Source organism: Prorops nasuta, unplaced genomic scaffold (assembly GCF_024137725.1).
Source record: "Prorops nasuta isolate Cenicafe-Biocafe unplaced genomic scaffold, Cenicafe_Pnas_1.2 PNAS00038, whole genome shotgun sequence".
Taxonomy (NCBI): domain Eukaryota; kingdom Metazoa; phylum Arthropoda; class Insecta; order Hymenoptera; family Bethylidae; genus Prorops; species Prorops nasuta.
Window position 1 is genome coordinate 1207112 of NW_027116835.1, and position 17771 is coordinate 1224882.

The 17771-nt window shown below is 37.4% G+C and overlaps 3 protein-coding genes across 6 annotated transcripts in view; 2 read left to right on the forward strand and 1 right to left on the reverse strand.

Annotated features, from left to right (window-relative positions):
* Positions 1-211: 211 nt before the first annotated feature.
* Polr1F (RNA polymerase I subunit F) lies at positions 212-2732 on the reverse strand. The gene is made up of 4 exons (XM_066744224.1): positions 2407-2732; positions 2192-2334; positions 1913-2108; positions 212-1837 (listed from the first exon to the last, which is right to left on the reverse strand). The coding sequence occupies exons 1-4, from the start codon at positions 2595-2597 to the stop codon at positions 259-261; spliced, it is 2109 nt and encodes a 702-aa protein (XP_066600321.1). The 5' UTR covers positions 2598-2732; the 3' UTR covers positions 212-258.
* A 98-nt stretch (positions 2733-2830) lies between these two features.
* LOC136783882 (breast cancer type 2 susceptibility protein-like) lies at positions 2831-9716 on the forward strand. 4 transcript variants are annotated; one of them, XM_066744222.1, is made up of 17 exons: positions 2890-2960; positions 3053-3437; positions 3511-3604; positions 3683-3833; positions 3894-4680; positions 4747-6563; positions 6627-6773; positions 6839-6927; positions 6997-7230; positions 7287-7437; positions 7506-7718; positions 7778-7988; positions 8060-8253; positions 8326-8582; positions 8652-8832; positions 8907-9185; positions 9253-9716. In XM_066744222.1, exons 2-17 carry the CDS (start codon positions 3299-3301, stop codon positions 9637-9639), a joined length of 5331 nt encoding a protein of 1776 aa, XP_066600319.1. In that variant the 5' UTR covers positions 2890-2960; positions 3053-3298; the 3' UTR covers positions 9640-9716. The 4 variants fall into 4 exon arrangements, with proteins under 4 accessions (XP_066600317.1, XP_066600318.1, XP_066600319.1 ...); XM_066744220.1 differs by lacking the exon at positions 2890-2960 and adding an exon at positions 2831-2863 and having other exon boundaries at positions 3894-6563; XM_066744221.1 differs by having other exon boundaries at positions 2869-2950; positions 3894-6563.
* A 166-nt stretch (positions 9717-9882) lies between these two features.
* LOC136783886 (uncharacterized) overlaps positions 9883-17771 on the forward strand; it is a 39070-nt gene continuing 31181 nt past the window's right edge. Inside the window, exons 1-2 of the mRNA XM_066744225.1 lie at positions 9883-10453; positions 10900-10947. Of these exons, the coding sequence (XP_066600322.1) occupies positions 10190-10453; positions 10900-10947 (312 nt within the window). The 5' untranslated portion in view covers positions 9883-10189. The remainder of the gene's footprint in view (positions 10454-10899; positions 10948-17771) is intronic.

A 17771-nucleotide genomic window follows, 5' to 3' on the forward strand; every position in this document is an offset into this window, starting at 1 on the left:
TTTATTGCCTAGCTTCACTCCAAGAAGAGTACTATTTTGAATTATTTTTTAAATAAATGTTGCATAAAAAATTATGAGTTCGTATAGTATAATTTATCATTATGTTTTTTTCATCTTTGTTATGTTTCCTTTACAATAACAAAACATTAGACGTAGCTTTCAATATTAAAACTATATTGAAAATATAATATAACTTTTCAAAATCGTTTTGTATATACTTATTTACAGAGTTGCACTTGTCCTTATTTACAAAATTTATCAACTTCCCTTAGATGCGTTTTCCTCCATCTCAACTTTTACGTGTTTCGTCGGTGACTTCTTTTCACATTGCTCTTCCCCATCATTGTCATTTGTTGAAAATCGTAGAAGTGATTTGTTTTTCTTATGTGAAAATTTCTCTTTTTTCTCATTTTGCGATTCCGCTTTAATTTCGATATTATCTCTTTCTTTCTTTTCTACGCTGTAAAGCAAATTTTTATTTTTCCTTGGGCTTCTTTCATTCGATATCCGCTCACCTGATGTTTCTTCTTTTATCTCTACGTTCGGCAGATTGTTTGAAACAGGTTCCACAGCTTTGTTAGATCCTTTCTCACTATCACTAGGCTTCTCCGATTTAACAGTTATATCCGTAAGATCTAATATCGACACATTAAAATCTGAATTTTCTTCGGTAAGCAACTTTTTGCTGCGTTTCTTATGTTTCACATTTTCCTGCGAATCGCTAACGGCACTTTTATGTTTTCTTATATTCGACTTACATTCAGTATCCGTACAAGCATCGCTCAACTTTTCGTTCTTTACACGCTCTAAATCGAAATCCACATCTGATTCATCAGCTCTCAAATGTTTTTTCTTTTTAACAGTAGTGTTACTTTTCGTATTCGTAACTAGATGATCTTTATTTGTATCATTGATTTTTATCCAATGATTCTTTTCTTTCGTATTTTTCTCTGCTAAATATTCTTCTTGTTTATCCAAACAGTCCTGTATATTGTTAACTGATAGTTTCTCTACTTTAGTTATGTTTAATCTCGATTTGGATCCCGACCTTAATTTTTCACGTCCAGCAGAATTCTCTTGTAAAAGTTTCTCTTTTTTTACACGCGTTAAATCGAATTCTATATCTGATTCATCTGTCTTTGAACATTTTTTTTTCGAGACACGTTCCTTATCTTCCGTATCTGTAACAAAATCATCCGTAATCCCATCATTTGTTTGAATTAAAAGTTTCTTTTTAGTCTTCTTTTTCATAATAATTTTTGGTTCATCATCAGAGTTTTCTACATCTCTATTTGAATTTATAGCTGCTTTAACTTTAGATTTAATTTGTTCATGTTCTGCTTCAGAATCTAATATCTCAGGCTTAGCAAAGTACTCTTTAGAAGTACTCTTTTTCGTTTTCTTTTTAATATTGCTAGTGCTGTTATCCTCATCTAAAACTGTACTTTCCGAATCTTTGTATTCATTGGAAATTTTCTTTATTTTTATTTTATCGCTTGAAATATTATTTGATACAGGGCAATCTACTTCAGATTCTATATCCGAATCTAAGGTTTTGACTTTTTTGGAACGTTTTTTAGAAGGTTCCCCTTCTTCAATTTGTGTTTCATTGTGATCCATAGTACAAACAGATCTACTCCACTTGGAGCTCTTCTTCTGCTTTGTCACCTTAGTAACTAATGGTTTAGTAAAAACATCATCATCCTCTGCACCTGCTTCAATCCAAGACAGACTATTGTGCCTTTTTCTGTTTGTACTACTTCCTGACATTAAAACATTTGCATTAATTTCTTTCTCACAGTTATATTCAAAAGCTCTACAGCCTTCAAAACATTCACTAAAAAAAAAAAAAATGGAATCAGAAAGTCAGAAAAAGAATAATTTACATTTGTAAAATAAATATTCCACATACTCTTTGTTTAAAATACCACGTATAAATGGTAACTTAACATTAAGATCTAAATGAGTTACTTCAAACTTTATTTCTTGTCCAATTTCCATTGTATACCCTGGCCAATCTTCTTCATCCTCAGGTTTTGGAATGGATACGTTAAATACTTTATGTACCATCACTCCTAGGTGACTGATACCTTTTTTATTTACAGTTCCTAGACATTAAATTTTTATAAACTTAGCATTAATGTATCATTAAGGTATATAACATTTAAAAAAATATTATTTTATTATTCACCTTTAAGTTTAGCACCCACTTTTGGTCGAAATATGTAAAAATCAGCTTCAATATCAACATGAATGAAACAAGAATCGTAAACAATTTCTCCTAATGTGGTAAGAAGTTTTGGATTTTGATAAGCTAATAAAAACCCTTTTAGACTGAAATATTAATGAAAAAGAAAATTAAAATTTAATGTTACATTTAGGTAAAAAAGAAAAAACAATACATACTCTACATCATATGAATTTAAATTAGAGTCCAAAATTTCATTAAGCGCAGCATTTAGGTTAGTTAGGTGAAATGGATGCAATCCAAGATGTTTTTTAATTCGTTCAAAATAAACATAACAGTTCTCATCCTCTAGAAGCTCGCTTAGTTCAAGGTTGGTCCATGTTATACCGGTATAAGATTTAAAATTCATTTTAATTTAAAACTCGAAATGGTGACTCGCGTTAAGTTAAAGGTTATGTTTCTTAAAACAGAATTAGCGACAAGCGCGACAGATCGTGTCCGTGCCTCATGTTTAGACGGCTTACTAGTAGATTCAATTTCCCACTGTGTAGTGTGTACTACTACTACTACTAGTTTAAAATTGTCCTCCCGGAGAAAGAAACCCTAACCTAACCTATTAAGCTTAAGGGACTCAACCAATCAGGCAATTGGACGGGGAAATAGAAATAAATAACTGTAAGCTTGCGTTTGCGTAATTCATAGAAATTCGTATGAAAAATTGCGCCAATTCTCGTTATACTGCAATGATTATTGTTGTAACTTGTCGGTATCGGTGAATAAAACCTTTTTTATAGTATTATTTTCCTTATTTTATATCTTTTGCACAATAGATTGCTTTATAGAACAGTGATTCTTGTTTGACAGGTTCTTCTAAGTGAATAGCTGTAAATCACAACAAACTCCACAAAGAAGGAAAAAACTATGGTCTGCACGAGTCCGATCTATGCTTTGAACTTTTTTTTCATTGGCAAGGTGTAGTGAAGTTTTTAGCGGTAGAAGTAGCAAACTTTTGTCTTTATGGAAAAGAAAATTCATAACATTACAGTTTTGTTGACTAAATTATGCATTGTATTTCATATATTACTATTTTGTACGTGATAAAACATAAAAATGGATTTTAGTCCCAGGTATTGTAAAACTATAAGCAAAAAAGAAAGTGAAAAAAACACAGGCATTACTACAGAGAAATGTGTGTTTATAGATAACAATGATTCTGATTATGAAGCAGATTCAGACGATATTTTTTCTGGTAATTGTTAAACCTAAAAATTTGATTATAATTCACAAAATAACCTTTCTAATTTTTTTAATGACAATTGCAGACAATGATGAAAAAGATTCAAATTTGAGCTTAAATACTTCCAATCTAACTGATTCTTCCTTTAACAATTTATTTGAAAATCCTTTACGAAGCTTGTAAGTTTCTTTGTGTTTTATTTTTAAAACATTTTAAATCAATGTTTCAAAATAACTCTAACAAATGCATTTAAGCAGCTCATCAGGTACACCTGTTGTTCCTTCCACACCTATAAGTCTCTTACCAATTTTGTCAAATATAAATGAGCAATGGACAAGTGACTTGGAGACACCACAAGCAGATAAACAAAATTACAATATGAGCCGTATAATAAGTTCAACTGGAACTGTAAGGTTTTTTATTTTAATTAGTAATATTACCAATTATTTAAAAATTGTATATTTTCAGGGGGAGAAGGCAAAATCTAATAAACAAAATACTCCAAGTATTGAGAACATAAGATCCCAAGAGCTAGTACTCCCACCATCATCACCAGTCATAATGACTAAGAAATTCAGAAAACGTGCTAAAAGAAGAATTTTTAAACCAACAGCTTTACCTGAAATGTCAATCAATGATAATGAACTTTCAAACCAATTATCTGCTACAATAAGTAATACACATACTGAATCCTGTACTAATAATATTAGGTGTTCGTCTACTGAATTAGATGATTTGAAAGAAAAGGCAGGAAGTAAAATATTATTGACTAACAACACTGTATATCCAGAGGTATGTGTAGAGTATGAAGATAAAATTGAAAATGAAAATATTGTTGAGAAAGTCCATTATTTAGAAGATAACTTAGTTAGAAATACAAAAAGATTAAATTCTACTGAAGCGCTAAGTGAAAGCTTAAAAACTTCAAAAAAAATTAAGTTATGTGAGTCTCACAGCATGGATATTGAGAATAAAAACAACGAGTTGATAATTACAAATAGCAAAATTGAGGAAACTGCTAATATAAAACCAAGTATACAATCGCCAAATAATTCCCAAGTAAGTTTGAATAATTCTGTAATCAGAGGAAACAAGATAAATATCTCTCCAGAATCAGTAGGTAAAGGTGAACTATGTCTTGAAAATAATTTTCAAAAAAAGAAAGCTGAGACTAATAATCTTAATCTTCATTTGGATTTTGCAACTACAAAAGGGGAAAAGATCAGTAATTCACAAGAAGTCTTAGAGAAAGAAGGTAAGTCTCTCCTTGTTGATGGATTCGAAAAAATTAAAACTGATTATAAAAATCCTATTCTGGAAGGTGGATTTCAAACTGCTAAAGGTGACAAAATTAATATTTCGCAAGATGCTTTGGAAAAAGCTAAATCTCTCTTTAATGATGTGTTGGAAAAAGCGGATACTATTTCACATAATTCTAATATGAAAATAGGATATATAACTGCTAAAGAGGAAAAAAGTAATATTTCACAAGAAAGTCTGGTGAAAGTTAAATCCCTCTTGGATAATGTTTTGGAAGAAATTGAAAACAATTTAAAAAATTCCAATCCAGAAATTGATTTTAAAACTGCCAAAGGAGAAAAAATTAGTATTTCACAAGAGTCTTTGAAGAAAGCTGTGTCTCTCCTTGAAGATGATTACAAACAAATTAGGACTGATTCAAAAGCTCTCAATCCAGAAACAAGTTTTAAATCTGCTAAAAGAGAAAAAATTAATATTGAGCAAGGAGCTTTGGAGAAAACTAAATCTCCCTTTGGTGGTGATTATAAAAAAATTGAAAAAAGTTCAAAAAACTTTAGTCCGGACATTGCTTTTAAAACTGCCAAAGGGAAGCCAATTAAAATTTCGGAAGAAAATTTGGAGAAAGCTAAATCCCTCTTAAATAATGATTTGGAAAATATTGAAACAGGTTCTAAAAATTACAATCTGGAAATAGATTTTAAAACTGCCAAAGGGGAACAAATTGAAATTTCGCATAAAGCTCTGAAGAAAGCTAAGTCCCTTTTAGATGATGAGCTAGAAGGTATTGAAAGAAATTTAAAAATCCTCAATTCAGAAGTAGGTTTCAAAACTGCTAAAGGGGAAAGTATTCAAATTTCGCAAAAAGCTTTGGAGAAAGCTAAATCCCTGCTTGAGGATGATAATGAGAGAATTAAACCTACACTGCGAAATGCTTGTTTGGAAGTAGGTTTTAAAACTGCAAAGGGAGGTAAAATAACTATTTCAAAAGAAGCAGCAAATAAAGCTGTAGAAATATTCAAAGCGGAATTGAGTGATGAGACGATAATTCCACAAAATACTGAAAAACTTGAAGAAACTCCTCAAACAACAGACTTTACAAACTGTGCCATTGGTTTTACGACAGCAAATGGTGGAAAGTTAACAATATCAAAAGAGGCGTTGAATAAAGCTCAATTACTTTTTACTGAGGAGCTAGGTAGTGTTCAGTCGATAGAGAGCTCGACAAACATAATTAACGCCCGACCAGCTCAAGTAACTCCTGTTAATGCGCATTTCAAATCAGTTTTAAATAACAAAGCTACATTTTCTAAAGAAAACTTTGTAAAATCAACTCCTTTAAATTCAGAAGAATCTAGTGCAGCGCATTTCGAGTTAACGCCTTTGGTAGATAAATCAAACGTTAACGACTCATCTGATTCTGTATTTACAATAACATCCAAAAGGAAAAATGAAGATACAACCGACGATGAAACTCCTGTGGGAAGGAAAAATAATTCTTATCGTAAGAAAGCACGCCTTAGCGATGAATTAATCGGAAGAAAACTATTCACTAATGTCCAGGAAGATGACGATCAAGATGACATTAAACTTACTGATTCTGATGAGCTACTTGCAAGTACAGCAGCACTTCTTGCAGATGAAAATAGTAAAAGCGATGATGCTACCGACTGGAAAGTACACAAAATAACGCCGATAAAGAAAACTAACAAAAATTCAACTACATCAGAAAACAAACAGTGCGTAAAATCTAAATCTTCTGTAAAAAATAAAACTATAAAAGATTCATCGTCCGATTACAGCGATAATCAAATCATGTTGGATTTTATTAATCAGTCCGAAAGTATAGTCAACAAACGTATTCAGGCTGGAAACGATCAGGTATGTGTATATCTGTAGAGTATTGATATCCTTAAATTTAACAAACTTAATTTTTTATTTCAGCTAAGATTGGTAGAAGCTAAAAAGAAAAATAAGCCAAAGCCCATCACAGGAAGATTGTTTAGTTATAAGCAATGTAACAAAAGCTCAATGATAAGATGGAGAGAAATAACAGCAGGAAACGCGCCTCTTCCATATACAAGTAACGAGGTATGTACAGATATTCATGAAATATTTATGCTATGAAATTAATTAATATTTGATTTTGTAAATAGTTGGCCGCCCGCAATGTGCCTTCTATAATATTACAAATAGATGCAAGTTTCGCTGTAACGTACAAATTTTCCTGCGCTGATTTCTATGGGTGAATGATTTATTTTATATGAATACTTTACGTGTAATCAATATTTCATATTGTTAAATATTGTTTCAGTCACGAATGTGCACAAAATAATGTTTTCGGAGTAGAAATGGATGATGGCACTTCATTAATTTTTGACGAGCACGGGCTCATAGGTATTTCTGAAATTAGTCGTGCATTGAAAGCAAGTAAAGGAGTAGATCCAACATTGATCCCTGAAGGATGGATTGAAAATCATTATCGATGGATCGTATGGAAATTGGCTTCCATGGACAGAATGAATTTTATTAACGTCGACTTACCAAGGTATAAATGAAAATATTTTTTAATTTGTATATAATTTCATTTCTGTGTTATTTTAGAGCCTTAACGCCTTCTCGTGTTATGGAGCAATTAAAGTATCGTTATGATAGAGAAATTGATAGAGCGCAAAGGCCTGCACTAAGGATGATCCTTGAAAAAGATGAGCCGGCGAATAGGAGAATGATTTTATGCGTATCATCAATTACCGAAGTTAGTTTTATTACAATGATCTTGTTTGATATTGAAAATAATTCATTATAAAGCTTAATTTTATATAGATTAAGTTGTCTGAAAGCGTGGAAAATTCTACAAAGTCTTTGAATACATTGGGATGGAAATTAGAATTGACGGATGGTTGGTATAGCATACCAGCGGCCATTGATTCTGCAATGGCTAATTATATTATCTCCGGAAAATTACGAGAGGGTTCAAAAATAGTGACAAGTGGAGCGGAGTTATTAAACTGTGATCGAGGCTGTTCTCCCTTACAGGTAACTATTTAAAAGTAGAAATTAATTTCCATTTGATACATTTTGAAACTTTCTTATAGATACCGAGTAACGTAAATTTGAAAATCCATACTAATTCTACGAGAAGAGCCATGTGGTACACTAAGATGGGCTTTTTACGTAATAAAAACCCGATAAATGTCTCATTGAATACAATTAGTCCAAACGGAGGTTTAATTGGAAAATGTACTGTTATAGTGGTTAGAGTGTATCCTATCTTGTACCACGAAAAAATGCCTGACGGAGAATCAAGTATGATATGCTAATTAAATGATGCATCTCAATTGGGAGAGAAACTGTGTTACATTAATATTTACTTTCAGTCTTTAGAAATGCCAGAAGTGAGGAAAAGGCGAATGAAAAATACGAGGATGACTATCGATCGCGAATGGAAGCAATGTATGATACTGCGCAAAGACAAATTGAAAGTGGTGGAAAAAATATCTCAGATGATGATGATGGTATTAGTATTTTAGTTGCTCGTCTAAAAAAGGACAAGGAAGAGCTATCGAACAATGTATTACAACCTTTTTCAACGTTATTTATGCATTAACATTTTTTCAATTAATAACGTAGATTTATATTCAAGGAATATTCTTCAAAAAATCAGCAGGAGTCGTTTTTTCAGCAATTTCGTATAAACGAGGAAAAAATTAAACAAAAGCTGCAATCAAAGATACGTCAGAGCCTACCAGCTAGGAATGTCACGCCAGTTTTAAAGGCTCGTGTTGTTGATAAACAAGCAATAGCAATTCTGACGATTTGGTCACCTAGCGATGATATTATTGATATTATAAAAGAAGGAAATTGCATATCCGTATGCAACGCTATTGCTGCCGGAAGGAGGTATATTATTATCAATTTAAAATCCTTATAAAGCATTACTACTGATTAAATGAAGCAATTCATTTTCAGGCTAGGAGAATTACAAATCACAGTGGGTCGAAATGCATTCTTACTACGAGAGGCACAAAATGTTCCTTACCCACAAAGAACTTACACACCTCTGATCGAAATTGCAAATATTGGATTTAATCCAATGTACGGGGAGATCGATACAATTGGTGTAATTGTATCCATTAGTAACGCTCCATATGTGAGTCAAGCATTTTTCTCCAAAGTTTTTACATTCTATTATCAGAAAATTGGTATATTGTGAAAATATTGCAGGGTATGAAGAATTTTGAATCCATTAATTTGGCATGTCCAAACGGGGATTCATCTGAGTCCTCTTACTTATCAATTTTATTTTGGCAAGGCGTCAAGTCTTACGGTTATGCCGATATGTTTAATATTGGTTCCGTCGTAGCTTGTAGTAGTTTAGAATGGCGACGAAGTTCTTCCTGGAATATACCTGTAGTCTACTGTACAGAGAGAACTGCATTTACGCGGAACCCAAAGAATGGTCATTTGCAACAGTCATTTAAAAATTTAGAAAAATTGGTTAAGGTAGAAATACGCTTATTGATGATTATAATATTTTGTTGCTGTAATATAAGTAATTTTTCATTTTCAGAATCAGTCTGCATACGCAGAAGAATGTGCATCGAAGATTGCAGTGGAGTTGCAAAAGAAACCGGGTTCGAGAACTCCAATATATAGGACTCCGGATAAAGAAAGCTTGAATGCCGATTTGCATAAAAGGATGTCAGTGCCTCTTGAGAATCATTCATTGGGGATTGAGTTAGGATTAGAGCGATCGATCATAAGCGAGCCAAGAATTCCGACGATACAAAGCCGAATAGAAAGGTTGCAATGCTACGGAGAACCTCCTGAATTAACTCCAATAGCATTAAATGTCTCAAAAAAGGCGCAACAAGCTTATCAATCACCTGTAAATAACGCGAGTACAAATTCATTAAACCCTCCCCCACACAACAGCTCATCTCTCCGACGTTCATAGTAATAAATATTCTTTATATCGTTATGTTAAAAAGTTAATTTATTTAATATTTAATAAAATTACTTTGCTTTGGTTTGAATTACTCGTGCTTACCTGTATCTGCGGGGGTTGATCAGGTGGTCTAGGCGCATGCGCAGCGATAGCCATGCTGCTCGAAGGTTCGAACTTGGAACTACTCCGGACTTTCTTTTGGCGCGGCGCGTGCAATAGAGAGAGGGCCGCCAGCCGGCGGCATTCAGTTCAGTTCAGTTACAGTGTGGCACGCGCCCCGGCATGACGCGAGTGTTGTAGTTGTTTGATAACTACTTTCTTCCTCGCGCTCCGAGCTTGCGTCGACGTTCGCGTCGCATGCATTTTCATCAGTTGTTTACGTGTACCGCTGTGCTGACTGTCTCGCACTCAGGTGAAGCTTGATAAATAAACAAAACGTTAAGGCCCGTCGGGTCAAATTTGATTACCGCCAATCGCGCATCCGTATGTGTTAATTGAAAATCTGCAAAGTGCAACGGCAAAAGTGACAAGTTCGCCATTTGATCTCTGGTTAACAAAAATGGGTGAAGCGCCTAAGGTGGAATTCGCTCTTGGAGGCCAGGTCTCTCCTGGACAGTTTTTCAAAAGTTCCTTCGCGCGTTCGTTTGTGTTGAGCTGTCATGACTCCAAATCATTGAATTACGAGATGCCGACAGAAAAACACGAGGATAACGTCGATAACAAAAATAACAATTTCTTTTCACTCATCAACTTTATGACGGAAACACCGAGCTTCCCTGGGAAAATAAAAAATGGCGAGAATTCACTCTGGAAGATATCAGAGGTGATTGCTATTACTATTTTTCATCTAACCCAATCTGACTCATTTAAATGCAATCGCCATGTACCGTGTATCCGTAGAAATGACGAAAAAATAGCCAGTAAAATAACCTCAAACGATGACACGAAATTTTTCAATTGAATCGAAAACGTCGCGATGCATGAATAACGGATTTTCACCGTAATGCGAAAAAAACTACTTATCGATGAATCTCTGATGAGCGATAAACATTTCTTCAAATGAGAATAAACAAACAGATCATACGATCGAGCTTCTTTTTCACTGAATTATTCATTCGACTATTTTTCCGAGCATTACGTAAAAATGAAAATGCAGCGATAAAATAAATTTAACGCGTTATAAGGATTAGCAGGAATGCCTTTGATATTCCGAGTAAATTATGAAATCGAGTTAACAATAAGAACAAACCATTGACTTGTTTTTTCCAGGAGGTTCAGCCATCCGTGGAGAAGAGCGAGCTGGAGAAACTTCGTAAGGTGAGTTTTGAGGCATTTAATTGATTTAATGGTCGTCAGTAGAGGGCGCTGTCGTTTGGCGAAATGTGAAAAAAGAAACGGTAGTTGAAAATTGGCATTAAAGTTATAGAAAAGGAATAATGAAAGTAGCGAAAGAAAGAGGGGAGGAAGGTAGGCTTTATATGGGTACCGAGTACCGATGTGTCGCAGGTAATCGGGAAAGGTTGACATATATATATATATATATATATATATAACAAGTGTAAAAGGTAAGCAGTGAAACAAAAGCTATGTGAAATTCGAAGGTGCGCGTATACCTGTTACCTTTGGTGCCTAATGAGCCTACTAAACCCTCTTGGGAGCTTGGCAAAGACCTTTTATTTTTCAAACAAGCACATAATCTCACTAGGTTGTCCGTGCAAAGCAATAAGCTCATCTCCCCTTTCCTGAAAATACCCGCACAAAGTACTGCTATATTTAGCCGGATTACTCTATAGCTTATTTGGCCAAAACCGTTATTAATCTCATGGCACATAATATATGGTTTTATAAATCAGATGCCGGAAGGTACAGCTATACGCTATAATCCTATTATAAAATTCGGAGTGTTTTGAAAGGCAAGCGAGCAGAAAATTGAACATAGCGATGAGTTTCCTCGATTGCCCTGTACAATTGGCGTATAATAAAGAGCGTTTTCTTGTATCTCTCGAGTGAGAATGATGTATTCCTCAGGTAGAGCAACCACCACTACTGCTACATTTCCGTTTCTCTTTCTGTCTTTCCGGATCCAGTAGTAGGCGAACTTACATCTCGCTCGGTCAATGTTTGGACAATGGCCAACACTGCCATTCTTTTTTATGCTTCCTGGGATCGCTTTAACCGGTAGTTTTTGCTCTTTGCTCGCCGTACCATTAGCCGAGTGGAGCAATTTAAGCATCTCGCGACCATATGGCAACCCATAAACACGAGCATCTTATTCGAAAATATAACTCAAAGCACATCCTAACGGAAAGAACATAAACAGTGATTATTAATGCCACGAAAGATTCAACCTTTCAAGACTTGGTAAATTATGTCGTTTTCAAGCATCGTACAGTCTTCTCAGAGTGTATTCCTAAGTGTTGAATGAAGGTCCACCGACGTAAAGCCAACTGCAACTAGATTTCAAATGGGATCTTATATAAGGGTTGCACGAATACTGGCGAATTCTCTACTGTTTTCATAAGTTAAGGAATTTTGTTGAAAGAAGGTAACGAGTGTATTTCGGTTAATTCCTCTTGCTTCGTAGAATTCATTGACGCAGCAAGACTGGCGTTAACAAGAGTGTTCTCCAGCGCAGAATCTCGAAATAGCTGCTGCTGGTCAACACTTGTAGAAACTTGTGTGTGAGCGAGTCCACGTGGTGCACACTGCTACACAGGTCAGTCCCGAGAGTCTTAAAGTATGCTTCGACCTGAAAACTATAACAATGGTCACCCGGACAGGAAGAAGCAACGGGCAGTTATATTTTTCAAATTCCAAGAAATGCCTTTCTTACGCCTCGTCCCTTTTCCCTTCGTCACGTTCACACTCCTCCATTTGCAGAAAAAACCCTGCAAAATCTGTTCACCAGATTTTACTTTCCAAGTATCTACAAAACACGTATACGAATCAAAAAGAAAACATTCTAAAACTAAAAAGAGTACAGTGAAATTAATATCTCAGTTATAATCACTTTTATTTTTCAAATTGCAAGAAATTCTTTCATTATAGAGAACTCGTTCCTCTTCTTAGCCACGTTGATTCTCCTTCGCTTACAAGAAAAATCCTCGAAGCTTATGCAGGTGATTTTCCTTCTTTCCTGAGATTTTTCAGCATTTGGATTCTTAGCGTTGTCAAGGCTATCAGCTTGAAGGATCGGATTGATAAAACTGGTTGAGCAGGTGTGCGAGGGATATTAGTTAAATAATGAGAGGGTAGAATTTCCATAGAGCGATGCTGTTGCTGCTTAAAGGTGGAAGTGTTCTGAGATAGAGATCTCGCATTAGCGTCGCTAGGCGCATATAAAACTGTAAAATAAAATTAAATGAAAAGAATCAAAGAGCATATACTCGGCCGAGTGTGTCGCTAACTCTTCTCATTATGCAACAAGGCGCATCCTTCGAAAGAGGAAGTTGGTTTTCCAGAAAGAGCCGACATCGGGTTTGTCAGGTCGATTTAGCCCGGCCGGAAGTCCGCTTCAGCCCCTCCCGTAATTATAGTTTCGTATAAAGCGAGTAGCCCGCGAGACTGACGGACGGGACTGACCGAGCAGGCCGAGCAGCTTTTGTGCGACCAACTCGTGTCCCTCATTCGTCCTCTGCTCCTCCAGCGTGCGCCTGCGTGCGTGCGTGTGTGCGTGCGTTACACGTTTGCGTTCGCGTGTTTACGTTTATTACACTTTAAACCATAGCGTCAATTCTATCTCACTCCCCCCCACTTTTCTCACGTTGATATACCCTATATGCTGGCATGCGGGCTTCGATTAATACATTTTTATCCCCCCACCCTATCACCGGATATGATACGCCGCCCAATCTTTCCCTTGTCTCAACTTTGCTCTCCGATATATATACTCGGGTCTCTCATATATATATATATATATATATACGTATTCGTCTCGTAACGATTCCCGAGAAAACTTTCGCAATTTTCTGAATTCAGGACTGTGATGATCTATCGATTGGCATAAATATATTTGCGATGTCGCAATGCAATAGCTGCAGGTTTCGGTAGAGGGCACTGCGCGCGCAGCAATGTGTGTGCAGAAGATAACGTTAACGAAGGGACTGGTAGTGGGTGGGAACGGTGGTGGTGGTCACTGCCGGTGGGTCTGCTGGATCGGGCGAACAAAGCTTTTGTAACTTCGCAGTTAGGCCCGGCGGAGGGAGAGTGCATGTGTGTGGGGAGGAGGAATTGCTATCTTTTTTCCACGTCTGAACTTACGCACCTGCCTATCGCACACACCACTGCGCGACACGCATCGTGATTCCCTTTTCTTTATCCCTTCCAACGGTTTCGCACGTTGTACACGAGGATCTCTTTGCCTTGTCTTCCAGATAGCATCGCTCGAGAAGACTCCTCTGTGGGGGGGGAGGAAGTGCCCTTTCCGCCCGTCTGTCGAAACTCACCTGTGATTCATCGGAGAAAGCAAAAAAAAAAATACAAATTCGTTCTCCCCCTTTTTCACCCAATTGCTGCACTTACCGAAATAAATTCCTTCGCCTTAAGATCGAGGCGCTTCCGTATTTTCCCTTTGAGAAAAATATACGGAGATTTCAACCTTTTGACTGTTGGTGCTTTTTTCGAATGCATTTTGAAATATAATCTGTTTCGATTTTATTAAGATTAATATTTATTGCGAAGAGTCGAGGCAAATGGCTCGAGTCACTCAAGTGGCAGCCAACAGTCCATAGGTTCATACAAGTCCCAGGAATATAGCGGCAAGTTTGTAGGAAGAAAATGTTGATCTCGTTATAGCTATATCTGTTTTTTGCACGAGGACGTTTTGGAGTCTTTAACGCATTCCTCCCGACTCACCCTGTATAACCAAGGCAGGGTATGATTAAAGGTTACCCGTTGAAATAATTGGTAAAATTTATCGGAAGATTTCCCCTAGAATTCTTCGAGATAAATCGTCATGTATCACGCGTAATCCAGGCTGCTCCACGAGTTTGTTTTCGGCAAGATCGCCGTTAGCGTTAAGGCACTCGACTAATCCACGCCTTGACTATTTCCAGGCTGTACGCGTCCCTTTCAAACTGGCCTTAATTATTGCTACAGGCTGGCTTGCCCGGCACGTTATATTATTAACGAAAATCTATTTTCATATTCTCGGAACGCGTAAACCACGCGTGCGACAGGTGGCTTCAGCCTGAATTCTCGCGATCCTTCGACAAGATTTAACCATAAAGCATAAACACGAACGACCTGCCTCTTCCCTTCCGTCAAATCATTGCTCGATTCGTCGGACGAATTGTAGGTTAATTTGACGACGGTTAAAGTTAGAGGAAACATTAGTTGACTCGACAGGTTAATTGGACAGAGTTTCTAAATCGGTAGCGAAAAGTTGCCAAGTTTCTCTCGTTGTTTAAAGAAAGAAAGGGTATAGAAGTGGAGGAGGAGATTTGGGTACACGCGATTCCGAAAATTGAGGTTAGGAATCTGGCAGATCGCCTGATGGCTGTTGCAGGCTTCTTGAAATTGCATGGTCGGCCTCGGGGTCGAAAGTTCGTCGCACCCGGGAAGAAGAAGAACCGCGAGATATTGATTCTGGCATTAGCTTGTGAGATAGAAGCAATGTTCTCGTTACGCAACTTTAATCGCACGATCTAGGGCCAGCAAACGGCAAACCCAGCCAGCCCAGCCTCACCCAACACGCTTTCGAAGCTCCGCGCGCGAGACATCTACACGAGCCTGGATAAAGCACTCGATATATTCTAATCACGCGATATTTATTACTCCACTGCTCTTTTATCACTTTAGCCGCTACCACCTTTTCCAATTATTCAATGCGAGATGCTTAAACCCGTAATATATATATATGTATATAGCTTCATACATGTATCGAACGTTGCAACCCGTATCGCGCGATAGTACGCCATTTATCGTGCTACTACGTAATCCAAAACTCGTTTTCGTTGCAGATGGCGCTAAATTTACGCGCGAAACGCCGAGTAAACAATATTTTATTAATTAAGAATCTCTTGTTGTATGAAATGTACATAAGTCTATAAATGTTTTAATAAAAAGTATTGATGATAAAGAGGGATTAAGAAAAGTGGTAAGCTTTTAAGGTTATAACCGGAAGTGGACATGGAGGATCCTTTTGTACGGGAGAAGAAAAGGAGAGACGTAGGACTTCCGGTGATCTTGTTCCTTGTTTCACACGCGTTGCGATCGCGACACACCGAAGAATCCCTACCAACGGATGAATCCGTTCCACCGCTGTGTTTATGTACGTTCCCCCCCAGCGAGTTTGACAGCCGCGTGTCTTTATACACATTCCCATCAAACTTTAAACGACCGCCCAGCTTTTTGCTCGCTACTATCAACAGAGTAGGAACGGTAAAAAAAAACTCAACCCGAAGATTCGTCCCGTATCATTCATCTAATTGGTGAGAAATTTCCCTCGAAAATTAGACACACAACGACGTCCAATAGTTAACGAGGAGACTACGCGTGTTTGAATTTCGGTAGAATGTCGTTTTAATCGGAGAGAAATTTATTCGTGTGGGAAGCTCGTGATCGATCAGTCCAGCCTTCTTAATTAAATTTTTCCACGTGTGAAAGAAAAAAGCCTTGTAAACATTTTTACACACAAGTTTCCGAAGAAAATCTACAGCTTTGTTCCATTGATTCGTTGATAGAACCACGTAATTCTTGCGGATAACGCAGCTTTCATCGGTGACTTTTTTCGGAGCACCGGGGAAGATTATTCCATTCTATTGACTCGGAGGCAAAAGCGAGCGAGGAGAAAGAATGAAGAAGGCGAGAAGTGCGTCGTTGCGGATCGCTGAGAGGTTCGAGGCACGCGCGATTCTCCTTTCATCGTTTTTTCTCGCCCATTGTCCACCGGTAGGCGGCCGTAAAAAGTGCTCCCCTCCAGTTCTCCCGGAACAGAATAGAAAATGGTAAACCCTGTGCGTAAACAAGCTCGCGCTCTTGGAGAAAGAAAAGCTGTGCATAGCCGAACCAATTGGCGAAGAGTAAAAAAAGTTGTTTTGCATATATCGGGGGTGAGAGGGGGGGGGGGGGAGGTATATATAAAAACAAATAATAGCGCTGTATCCAGCTCATTGTTGAGATTGAAAGAAGAGGATCGAGGAGGGAGGATGGGTTAAAGAGGAGAATTAACAAAGCAGTTGCATTGGTCGATCACTGGAGTTTGTTTTTGATTCCCTCGGGTGATCGTGTTTATAGAGAAGGAAGAAGCGTGTTCGATAAGCGCGGTCGGCATTCGCAAAAAGCGAGTCAAAGCGGCGTTGAATTTAGTAGGAAAGCGGCCGCACCTGCGCAAGCGATAAATCTTTGTTGTTATTAAAGATGAATTATCGCTGATAAGGAAGAAGGAGATTTTGTAGCGCCCGGATAGGCCAGCATAAATCTACCGCTCTGCGAATCCCCACCCTCGGGCTTTGCCGCGCTTCTTAATGGTACTGCAGGTTTTTTTCACCCGCGATTTTCCTCCTCACCGGCAGATCGCAGTACGCGATTTAAAAGACCGGCGCAATTTTCAACTCGTGCAAAAAAAACCACGTTAAATTGGATCCTTTAATCTCCCACACGAAGCACATTTACTATATACGAAGAGCTAAAAAAACACGCGGGTAATTCAATCGTTCGTTCATTCGCGCCTCGACAAATCGCTTCTTCAACGAACGGATGGTCGCGATTCGAGCTTTTTCCTCTTCTATGCCCGCCCGGACGATGGATCTGAGAAAGTATAGAGAAGAAAAATCTGTGTGTTAATAGCAGGTGACGGAAAATTTAGGTTGGATAGCGAAGCTTTCCTCGCATGGTAGAAGCTTCGGGACGCCCGAGTTCCCTCGGTGAGATTCTGCGCAGGTTTATGACGTAATCACACGCTGCAGATCGAGAAAAGGTGCAAGTGCATAGGATAAATTGGCCCGAGTGAGAATACACGCCACTCTGCCTAGCAGTTTCCTTGTCTCAAATGCCACGTAGCGCCTATCGCAGCTTCTATATATGCACATCCCTTCGAAATCCCACCGAGTCCGTACGCACAACAAAAAACGAGCAGTCTTCTCAAGATTTACGAAATTTAGTAATAACTTATAAAAATCCCCATGCAGCACCGAAGTGTT

What these genes read in the sequence shown, in the direction of transcription:
- LOC136783882 (XM_066744220.1), top strand. Translation starts at nt 3,299, where the DNA reads ATGGATTTTAGTCCCAGGTATTGTAAAACTATAAGCAAAAAAGAAAGT. An exon ending in TTCCATATACAAGTAACGAG is followed by an intron (nt 6,774 to 6,838) that starts GTATGTACAGAT and finishes TTTTGTAAATAG; the next exon opens with TTGGCCGCCCGCAATGTGCC. An exon ending in GCTATTGCTGCCGGAAGGAG is followed by an intron (nt 8,583 to 8,651) that starts GTATATTATTAT and finishes ATTCATTTTCAG; the next exon opens with GCTAGGAGAATTACAAATCA.
- Polr1F (XM_066744224.1), bottom strand. Translation starts at nt 2,597, where the DNA reads ATGAATTTTAAATCTTATACCGGTATAACATGGACCAACCTTGAACTA. An exon ending in AGTGGGTGCTAAACTTAAAG is followed by an intron (nt 2,109 to 2,191) that starts GTGAATAATAAA and finishes TTTAATGTCTAG; the next exon opens with GAACTGTAAATAAAAAAGGT. An exon ending in CGTGGTATTTTAAACAAAGA is followed by an intron (nt 1,838 to 1,912) that starts GTATGTGGAATA and finishes TTTTTTTTTTAG; the next exon opens with TGAATGTTTTGAAGGCTGTA.